Below are 11214 nucleotides of genomic sequence, written 5' to 3' on the forward strand. Positions count from 1 at the left end.
CAAGGTGATGATGGCCAGGTATTTCAGTTCCCAATCTAGATGTTAGATCTCTTTAAAATTCTAATGTAACAAGTGTAAAAGTATGGATTGAGCAGATCAGTAGAGCATTTTGAAACTAGGATTGGTTGAAAGATAAGAGAAAATAAAATGTATTACAAGTATACCTCTTTGTTTCTCCCAACAGTTAAATTCTACCTCACAGAATATCAACCTGGGACCATCTGGAAATCCTCAGTAGGTTTCAATTAAATTGAATTTAATGTAATTCAATTTAATGTAAATTTAAAACTTAATTAAATGGGATTAAAATTAATTTGAAAACCTGTAAAGTTAGACTGACCTGGGGAGTGGCCCCACAGCTTCTGAAAACAAGTTTGGTTTATTGCATGCCAAAGGAGCAGCTTGCCTCGTTGGTGCTATGACCCAGTTACTGCACTGGTAACTTGTTTCTCTGTTTTCTGCAGAGTTTCTGTTCTCAGTTCTGTGTGAATCTGCTTTTCTCCTCTGGGAGATGACTGTTATTTTGGTTTTGCTTTCCTCACAGATTTGTTCTGGGCTAGCACGAGGAAGTGGTTAATAGATTGCAGTAAGAAATGAAATACGAGAGTCCTTCCCTTCGGGGGCAATAAATAAGAGAGGTGTATGGTGATGTAACTTGTTTTGCAATTTGAAAACACAGATAATTGTTTTGCTGACAGAATTGTATTCAGGAAAGAGTAAGGGAATCCTGGGAAAAACTGAAAGGAGTGGTGATGTGGGAAATGGAAAAACTGAGAGCGAATTAATGCAAACACCAAGAGGCAGGTGTTCGGACCTCCCTCCTCTTGTTGAAATTTAAAACAAGGGAGGATTTGGTGGAGGGAAGAAAGGAACAAATAAGAGGGAACAGATAACAAACTTGGTCCTTCCTTTCCTCATGTAAGCTTTAGAATCCGTTTGGCCCACTGGAAATAAGCTCCAGGAGACATCATGGGGAAATTGAGACTTAAAAATTACGAAAAACTAGACCATGGAGAATGAAAGAATGGTCTTACCTTTCCTTTACATCAAAAGGTTAAACTTAGTAAATAAAATAAACTCTGAGGATGCAACTTGAACACTTTCCCTAGAGGAAAATAAAATTGCAAAATGAAGAGTTGTGTCTGAGGACAGGTCTGCAGAAGCAGTGCTGGGTGGAACAAAGGAAAGGAGGGTGCTGTACAGCTATAAGGCTTGTCATTTCTACCCAGATGACCTGTCTCCTTCCTAAATATCTTTCAGTGCTAAACCAACAGACTTTGATTTCCTGAAAGTTATTGGGAAAGGCAGCTTTGGCAAGGTGAGCTTTTGTTCCTGTGTCTTATGGTGGTGCAAGGATGCTCTCTGGTTTCTCATGCACAGTGACTTGGCCAGAGGTTCCAGAAGTGGTGTTGCTCTAGGGTGGCCCATAAACTGTTCTGTAGGGTCCTCATTGCTGATGATTTGCGGCCCTGCCATTTTTTCCCTGCTGCCTCAGCCTCTTGTTGGGACTCAAAAAAGGGAGATTTTCCCTTTCTCATTAGGGGTAGTTGGGATCCTCTGTTTCCCCCAGGGAGGAAGGGAGGTACCCCTCTGCTTATGCCGCAGCTGGAGTACAAATTGTGCTTTTCCTCTTGTTGTCAGGGACTATTTTGTGAAACCTCTGATTCTGTGGAGCAGTGTGAGCAACAGCACATTGAAAAGTGACTTAAGTATTGATATTTTACAAAGATGCCAAGGAAAATCCATTTTGAAATCTTCATTTCCAAATTATTTTTTGTGTTGTGGTTTTTCATTCCATTATCTTTGCAATTTATCCCCAAAAAGCTGAAATTAATTTTGATAGAGATTTAGCAGGTCATGGAAAACAAATGTTACAATTAAATCTTTCATGCTACCACGGTTGTGATCAGTTTTTACTGAACTGTAAGCTTACTCTATTGGCAACTACATTGCTGACTGACTGTATTAAAAGCAAAGAAACTGTATTGTGAAAAAAATAGCATGAACCCCTTCCAGTTAGGCCAAAATGATAAAATATTACCCATAGTATGTGAACTGCAACAATCAAATTTCTTCCTTTTCTTTTGAATTTCACAGGTTCTTCTTGCAAAACGAAAACTGGATGGGAAATACTATGCTGTCAAAGTGTTACAGAAAAAAATTGTTCTCAATAGGAAAGAGGTTAAGAGAAATAGTCTTTTTTCCACCCACCTCCCTTGTTTTTTCCCTTAATTACAAAATCATTCCTGTTTACTTATTGATTTCTTACTTCTTGCAGCAAAAACATATTATGGCTGAACGTAATGTGCTTTTGAAAAATGTGAAACATCCATTTTTGGTTGGACTACATTACTCATTCCAAACAACAGAAAAGCTTTACTTTGTCCTGGATTTTGTTAATGGAGGAGAGGTATGTGGTGGTTTTGTTTGCATTGTTGTCTGTCTATTCTGCTAATTCTAGGTGGGAGGAGTGAAGTGATTCTTTACAATGGGCTGTGATCCACATTCTCCCAATTTTGAAAATTCTATAATTCTATTGTAATCTGCTGTTGCTACAGACTTCTGTAGCTATTTGGACCCTGTTCCTGTTTTATTGACAATTTCAATCCAAATTTATTCAGGCTTCTCAGATACAAATATGGTATTTTACAGTTACATAAAATTAATTATGAATTAATCTTATGTTTACATTTTTCACCATGGAACACTGGCTTCCTCTTGCATGTGCATTAACTGAGATGCTGATATTTCAAAAAGGGAAGAAAGGAAACTGACAGCTGAATTTATTATATTGTGTCAGAGTTGGAACAAGATGGGCATTTCTCTTGTCTTATATACCTTACTTAGATTGTATTATGGTTTGCCCTGAATTGTGGTCAGAACTTAGTTTTGTATTGTTTCAGGCAAACTAAAATACAGTTCAAAGCATCTTTCAAATTTGAATGGAAAGCTAGGGTGGCTGGGGTGGCTTCTTATTTTTCCTGAACTTTGTAGGCAGAAACCAGAAAACTTCATTTTTCTTTAAGTCTTTACTAGTGAAGTTTGTATTATAGTTGAATCTGTATGTTTATGATTTCATATTTGTCTAGACTTCTGTATCTTCTCAAATTATTTGCAGCTAGACAATTCTCTGTAGTGGAGAGCTTGGAATATACATCTCACACAATGATCTACATCTAGGTTATTTCAGAATACAGTTCTATAAATAATTATGCAGATCTGTGAATACACACATTTTCAGAAATGAAAGATGCCTTACTTGACACCAGGTTATATATTCTCCTTGGAGGCAATCTTGCATGATTTAGTCTTACCAACTTCTATTCACAGCTTAGTGATTTACTCTAGCTCCTTTTGCCTAGTCCTGGTTTTAAGGGAATGTATTTGAGTTACCTATCCATGTGAGCCACAAAAGAGAAGCAGGGAAGAGAGTAAAGTAATGACTGTGTCATGCAAAAAAACCAATTCTATTTCATTGTGCTTAAAAAAAAAAAAAAAAAAGTGGACAGCAAAATTTTTCTCTGTAAAATTACATGTTATTAACCTTTAACATGTTACATGTTATTAACATGTTATTAACCTAACATGTTATTGTTTTGTCTGTGTAATGTTCTTATTTCCTATTTGCATATTTACAGCTGTTCTTTCACTTACAAAGAGAACGTTCCTTTCCTGAGCACAGAGCCAGATTTTATGCTGCTGAAATAGCCAGTGCACTGGGCTACTTACACTCCATAAATATAGTCTACAGGTAAGTTTCTGAAAGGTACCCTTGTCCTGCTGAAATTCAAAATAGGACAAATTACCAAATTAAAATCATCTCACAGGAAACCTGAACATAACACTTTCATAAAAACTTCAAGCTTTCAGCTAAAGAGTAATAAAACCCCTTGTCTCTGAAGCACTTGTGACTGCTGTTTTGGTTTACTACCTTTTCTTTTTTAATAGGGATTTAAAACCAGAAAACATTCTCCTAGATTCACTAGTAAGTATGCAAGATTATTTCTGTTTTATGTGTTCTCTCACAAAATTGACACTTCTGTGTACTCACATGTTGAGCATGTTCTCTTTTTAACTTATCACTCTTTCTTAAACAGGGTCATGTTGTCTTGACAGACTTTGGACTTTGTAAAGAAGGGATTGCAACTTCTGATACCACTGCAACGTTCTGTGGGACCCCAGAAGTATGTTGACAGCTTTCATGAGTTTTTTATCAGCAATTAATGACTGTTGCTCACTATTAATATTCGTGTAGCTGGAAGGTCAGATACTGTGTTTTGTACTGCTGGGAGGTTTGCATTCTTTGAACAAGATGAAACCAGCCCAAAGACAAGCTCTCTATGCATCTATTAATTGTTCTTCTTACTAATATGCAGTGTCTGCTGCTTGCTACCCACATGGCCTTAACTCATCTCTTCCTTTCTCTGTTTTTCCACCCTTTTTGAAATACTATTTTCTTCCATGTCTCCTAACTGCTGGGTAGACACAAAACCATTACCTTGTCTAACAGCTGCTGCAGATTGGTCAGTATGAATCTACTTACCATATCCTGCCATTGATTCTTAGCAAGTTTATAGGGAATTAATCTGTGCCTCAATCAAATTGTTGCATATGCAAAAAACTTTGAACTTCCTGACTGAGTTATTGGACTCTGTTTGTTTTTTTACTGGGAAAACTGCACTGAAAAACTTAGAATGTAGAAGGCTTGAACACGTATGAGGGATTCACCAAACAGAGGATTGGTAACAGAAACTTTGGTAGCTTGATAAACATATTTTAAATTACAGGAAAGACCTTTGAATACAGTGAAAGATGAGTGAGGTGTAGTATTTAGCTGAAACATTTAATTGTTATGAAGCAACTTTTCTTGAATGTGTTTACTGTGAAGTGACTAAACTGTAGGTTTTATCCATGCTAGTCTAATTCTCTAAAGAACTTTTTTTTATTCATTTCAGTATCTTGCACCAGAAGTCATTAAAAAGCAGCCCTATGACAACACAGTAGACTGGTGGTGCCTTGGTGCAGTTCTCTATGAAATGCTTTATGGGCTGGTATGTACATGATATGTAAAGGTTGTTTTCCTCCCCTCTCCCCTTTTATTTGAAGTAACGTTTGAGTGTTGTTAAAGATGTTAACTTTTTCATAATATTGGAATACTCCATTTAAGGAGATTAACAGATTGTCTTGTACTTACATAGCACTTATTTTTCTCTTTTGGATTTTACATTGCCCCCTGGTATCTGATAGTTCATGGAAAAGCAAAATCGGAGACATCAGCAAAATCAGTAGTCATCACTTTGAGGGACTGTGAGAGTAAACTGAATCAACAGTGATAATACACAAAAAAAACCCCAAAACAACTTATAAGTAAAATCTTGTCAAATATTGGAATAAATAACATTAAAATACTTTTACTTAGGTATCACAGGTTTTCTCCTAGCTTTTGACAGCATTAGAATAAAAAAATATTACTACGCTTCTTCTAGTCATATGTAATTACTCCAGTAAGAATCTGTTCTTGTACTTCTCTTGAGTTCTGTCTCTTCCCATAGGACCTTAAATAGGGAGATGGATTTGTTTTGCCATTCTCAGATTCTTTTCAGGAAAGTTCAGTGGGAGCTTTGAAGCTGGATGGCATCTATGGCTACTTATTAGTGAGAACACTAATAGGAGTAGAGGAGGCGGGTGGTGGGAAGTTATCAAGTGTAAAGTTCTGGCAGTGGTGATGACTGAATTAGAAGTTAGCAGTGCATAAAAAGGAGATTTCTGCTTCACTGCTAGCAGTCTTGCATGTCTAAGAGAATCATTTACTGATCATACCTAATATATGAGACAATGTTGCATGTGGCTTCAAGTTAATGTAGAACTTGTATTTTTTTTTAGCCTCCTTTTTACTGCCGTGATGTTGCTGAGATGTATGATAATATTCTTCATAAGCCCCTGGTTTTGCGCCCAGGAATCAGTCTTACAGCCTGGTCTATCCTGGAGGAACTTTTGGAGAAAGATCGGCAAAGCAGACTTGGAGCTAAGGAAGATTTTGTAAGTAATGTCCTAATTTATCAAGCCCTATTTCACTTAAAGGGACTCACCAAATTAATGTGCACAGCGCAGGATTGATAGTTGGAGATAGAAACTGCATTATTGCTGCATCTGTCTCTGTTTTCCTCTTTTTTATTTCTTCAGTAAAGACACCGGTGGGGTCTATCCCTGGAAGTTGCTGGGATAAGAGAGCAATGATTGTTGTGGGGTATTTTGAGCTTGGTTGCTGCTGTACCTGCCAGCAAAGAAAAAACACTTGCTGGTGTAGCAGTCACTAAGGTGCACAGAAGTAGGTTTCACTGTTCATAGTGAAATTGGGATATAATCAAAAGAAAAGGCTGTCCTGTGGTAATACTAACAATTTGGAAACCAGTCTTCAGGTGAAGAGGAACACTAGTTCCATGCAAACAGCAGCTTTCCTTTTAGCCTTAAAATCACAGCAGACATTTCCGCACTGTAGGAACAAAACCTTTGTTCGCAAAAAGTTGATGTGAGAAAGTTACACGTCTTCAGAACTGCGATATGAGGAATGATCTAGAGGATGTCCTCCATCCATTGGGGTGGGATCTTTGTAGTCTTTGGTTTGCAGTCCTTATGTTAGTCTGTGAACCTTGTAACTGAGCGAGATGCAAGGATTTAGCATAGCTGTTTGCTGCTTCTTGAGTAGTAAGTATATTGCAGAGCTGTTGAAGCAGCTGCTTCTCGGACTGTGATGTGCTTTACAAAAACTAACAAAACTTTAAGACAGGAGCAGATATCAACAGAAGACATTCTTGTTCTGGAGTAGACTTCAGGGTTGTTGATTTTACGGCTTAAAAGCAGAAAGTATGATTTTATAAGGAAAACTGTTTATAGAGGCAGTCTCACAGATTTTAATTGCTGTTTTTGCTGACTACAACTTTTATTGCAAAGTAAATTGTGAATAAACAAACTGATAAGGACGTGCACATAAGAACTTCCCTATGTACCTGTAGTATGAAGTAATGTTTACTACGATGCACAGGATGGAGTTATGAAATGTCTAAAATCTTTGTTTGCTACAGCTTGAAATTCAGAAGCACCCGTTCTTTGAATCTCTCAGCTGGACTGATCTTCTTCAGAAGAAGATTCCACCACCATTTAATCCTAATGTGGTAGGTGCCTGGGGAGTGCTGATGGTGGTAGTGTTTGCGTCTCAGATCACACATCACAGAATATGCTGAGTTGAAAGGGACCCACAAGGATCATCAAGTCCATCTTTTAAATGAATGCCCCATATGGGGACTGAACCCATAAACTTGGTGCTCCTAGCACCATGCTCTAACCAACTGAGCTAATCTCCCTAGGAGACACTTTTTTCATATTTTTTTAGGTTTATTGGATCATTAAGAATATAGGGTTTGGTCAAAACTCCAATCTCAATGAAAAAACCCCAGCTTTTTAATACCTATTTTCAGAGACAGAGTGATGTGCTTCCTTAAATTTATTTACTTCAATAGAATATAACAACAAAATAGATAGCTTTGAGAGTTAAATTTGGAATCTCAAGGACAAGGACAACTTCAAAACACTGTATTAATTTGATAACTGACAGATCCTTCTGTTCTCTAGGTTGGACCAGACGATATTGGGAATTTTGATGCAGTGTTCACAGAAGAAATGGTCCCATACTCAGTTTGTGTTTCTTCTGACTACAACATTGTTAATGCCAGTGTCCTAGAGGCAGATGATGCATTTGTTGGATTTTCTTACGCACCACCCTCTGAAGATGGGTTTTCCTAGGGACTTAAAAGCAAAGAGTGGTTTGGAAGTCTTGGCTTGGACTGAAATGTTAGGGTATGGACACATTCCAAAATAGCGTAAATAGTGCCTCGTCTTGTATGTAGGTTTGAAACCTATGAACAAACTTTCTCTGCTGTATAGGAAGAATTTGGGCATTTTGGATGGCTTTCTTTGGGGTTTGAACTGTTTGTTCCTGCTGCAGAAAATATTTTTTAAAACCTTTAAAAAGCATTCTCTATGTATTTTTTAAGCAAAAACACTGACTGTTCTCCTCAATCCCTTCGAGTTTACATTCATACCTATCTAATTTGACTGGCACAAACAGCAGCAAATTTAGTAAATTTATAAATGCTTTTGTACTTATTTACAGTGACTTTGTGCTTGAATTGTAACTATGCAAATTGTCTTTTGTATATCCTGGTTTAAAAAAAGGTAAATGTTTTCCCTGTTAGCAATTTGGAATATGTGTTAATTTACCTGTCAGCACTTAAATGATACATGTTGAGGACCAAGATTCTTAAAGAACTTCCTCAGAATGAAAACTTGGTCACATAAAACTGGATTGTTGCTCTTGTACTTGCTGGAGTATCCATTCACTCAACTGGATTATCTGAGGTATGGGGGATTACTCAAAGCAAGGACAGAAAAAATTAACTGGATTGATTTGATAACATTACTTATTACGTCTTCTGCTTTTCTTTCTTCCCTAAGCTAAGTATGTCTATATTTCAACTACATTAAAAATATTTTTGGTTAAAGCTCTGCTTCTCCAAAGATCTAATATGCAATAATCATGGTTACTTTAAAAGTAAGTCAATTAGCTTTGACATTTTGGGGGTGGGTGGTAAGATGATCATGCCAAATATTAGGGATTTTTCTCACAGATTGGTAGTTTAAAACACTCTTCTGTTCCAAATTAATTGTATTTCAGTGCTCATAGCTACTTGTCTTTGTGTTTCAGTTTGCACCATTTTAAAATTTTCACTTGATATTGGGGGGAAAATGTAAATTACACTGATAATTTAAAAAATGTGAAAAGCTATTGTATTTCTCATAACATACACGTGTATGGACAAACATAATTCTGAACAATTTCTGTTTAAGGAAATTTTTTTTAAACAATGCAAAAATTGACTGCAGTTACAGTGTATAAAAGGCATATAATGGTAGTAGTTTTATTATATATATTACTTGTAAATAACAACTTATTTTTGTCTGTTACTCCAAAAATGTTCAGTGTTTTTTGTTCACAAATAGATTCAGTTAAATGCCTTGATTTGAGAGAAGTCTGGTTAGATACTGATGCATCATAATGATACATAAATTGAATGAATATTACATAAATTTCAGTATCTAAGTCACCTTGGTTTTGGCAAAAAAAGCAGCTAAAATAAATATACAGTGTCCAGATCTGATAAGAATTGTGAACCTAAGGGGAGAGAGTATCAAATCATAAGTCTTTTGAAATAAATGTTTTGTTAATACATTAGAAAAGTGGAAAGTAAAACAGGATTCATTGCTTATCTCCTAGAGCACAGTCTCCTGCACAGTGGTTAAGTGACGCTTAGCAGTTGCTACATGAGGTTTTGGAAGGAGTGATTGGGTGAAAAGTAAGAATTTACACTGGCAGGGGTGGAAGGAAGGAACTGTATCATTTGTGGGAGCAGAATGGTGGTTTGGCTTATTTTCCATAGTTCTCTTCTGCATGGGTTGAAAAAAGCTGTTCAGGACAACCAACAAGTATGTGATTAATTTCTTTGGCATTAATATAATTTAGAAGTACAAGCCCTGGGGTTTTTGGTTGGGGGTGGGGGGAGGCGGTTGTCAGTTGTTTTGGTTTTTGAGTTTTTGTGTTGGTTGGTTGGTTGATTTTTTGTTTGGTTTTTGTGTTTTGGTTTTGTTTTTTTTAACATGGCTTGCTAATGAATTGGGAAACAAATTGGTGGTATGAAAGGAAGTATCCATTTTTGTACTGAATTTTTAATCTGTATGCTCCTGAAATTATTGTGTAATTATGTAGCTACTGTAACTACCTTCTCTTTGTGGCAAGGAGGTACAGTGGATGGGAAGGAGAGTAAATACTTCAGAAATTATTGTTGGAACTAGCACCCTTTTTAATTTTTGCCTTGAATTCTAAAATGTTCATACCTAGCTGCCTGGCTGGATGAAGAGTTTTGTTATTGTTGTTTTTTTGGGTTTTGATTTTTTTTTTGTCAGAATTCAGCAGTTCTTAAAAAACAGTGTGGCGGTTGAAGTTATTTTTGGAAGAGCACGTTAAAATTGCTTATTAAGCTTTTTCCTTCGCAGAGTCTGCCTTTTTGGCAAAGTGTGAATGAGGTACTGAAGTTCTTTGAACTAAAGGTTAACAGACTGTTTAACATCAGGCAATAAAGCCTCATGGTATTTCTGTACCCAGTGCTCTTGTTCCACATCTCTGTGCATCCCATGAGGATGGTTTCCAAGTAATTCGTGTGTTTGGAGTGTTGTAGCTGCCTCAAACAAGGCTGAGCTCTGGCAAGTGATACCTGAAAGAGGTGGTAAAGCCTAGAGAGGAGAGTGGACCTGCACAGGAACCACCTGTGCTACTCCTTTCCTGTTTTGGTAATAGAGGGAGGCAAAATTTGGGCTTTTGGGCTTTTGTTCTGCCTGTCTGGAGCAGAAGGGGATTGATTGTTGCTCCCCTTGCAGAGATGGAGCCGAAGCCCTCCATGAGGAGCAAGCCTTTCTCCGTGCTGCTGCTGTGGTCTCCGATCTCTCGGCCTGAGGAGGGGAAGGAGAGACCGTAGGAAAGATGGACTGACTGAAAAGCACGATGGTTGTAAAAATGTGAACTCAAATACGACACAAAAGAGTTCAGAGGTCTCTCCCGGAGAGCTAAGTTTGGGAGTGCCTGCCATGCTAAAGGCAACAGTAAAAATGCAATGTGTATTGATGAGAGACAATGGTTCTGTACTTACTTGTAGGTTGCCGCAGTGCTTTGCACGCTGACAGAGCCATGTCCCGTGCCCAGTGCCCTGCCCGAGGGTGAAGGCAGGAGCTGTGTGGGGCCGAGACTCCAGTCCCGGCGGTGGCCGCGGGGCTGGGGCAGCTGTGGGTGTGGGATGGGCTGGGAATTGCCTTCCCTGAGGGCTCGCACTGAGCGCGGTCGCTGCCCCTGCGCGGCCGAACCCTGCGGGCCGCGGCTCTCCCCGCGCCACCGGCTGAGGGGCTGAGGGGACGGCTCTGGGAGCGCTGTCCCGCCGCTGCCGGGCCGTACAGGGCGGCCTTGCCTCCGCCGCGGGCACAGGGAGCGGCCCCGGGGGCTGAGGGCAGCCCGGGCCCCGCGGTGCCCGCTGCTGCAGACCCGGCAGGAGTCTGGGGAGGACGGGGCGCAGGAAGCCTGGTGAACAGCGGGTGGGGAGGTCTGTGAGGCAG

General features: G+C 38.7%; 1 protein-coding gene across 2 annotated transcripts in view; it reads left to right on the top strand.

Annotated features, from left to right (window-relative positions):
- Positions 1–8558, top strand: part of SGK3 (serum/glucocorticoid regulated kinase family member 3) — a 55173-nt gene extending 46615 nt beyond the window's left edge. For both annotated transcript variants that reach the window (XM_058033109.1, XM_058033118.1), the window contains exons 7-17: positions 185–234; positions 1261–1318; positions 2098–2181; positions 2279–2410; positions 3639–3751; positions 3949–3985; positions 4098–4184; positions 4956–5051; positions 5884–6039; positions 7083–7172; positions 7630–8558. In XM_058033109.1, the coding sequence (XP_057889092.1) occupies positions 185–234; positions 1261–1318; positions 2098–2181; positions 2279–2410; positions 3639–3751; positions 3949–3985; positions 4098–4184; positions 4956–5051; positions 5884–6039; positions 7083–7172; positions 7630–7800 (1074 nt within the window). In that variant the 3' untranslated portion in view covers positions 7801–8558. The remainder of the gene's footprint in view (positions 1–184; positions 235–1260; positions 1319–2097; positions 2182–2278; positions 2411–3638; positions 3752–3948; positions 3986–4097; positions 4185–4955; positions 5052–5883; positions 6040–7082; positions 7173–7629) is intronic.
- Positions 8559–11214: the final 2656 nt, after the last annotated feature.

Source organism: Melospiza georgiana, chromosome 1, assembly GCF_028018845.1.
Source record: "Melospiza georgiana isolate bMelGeo1 chromosome 1, bMelGeo1.pri, whole genome shotgun sequence".
In the NCBI taxonomy this organism is placed as follows: domain Eukaryota; kingdom Metazoa; phylum Chordata; class Aves; order Passeriformes; family Passerellidae; genus Melospiza; species Melospiza georgiana.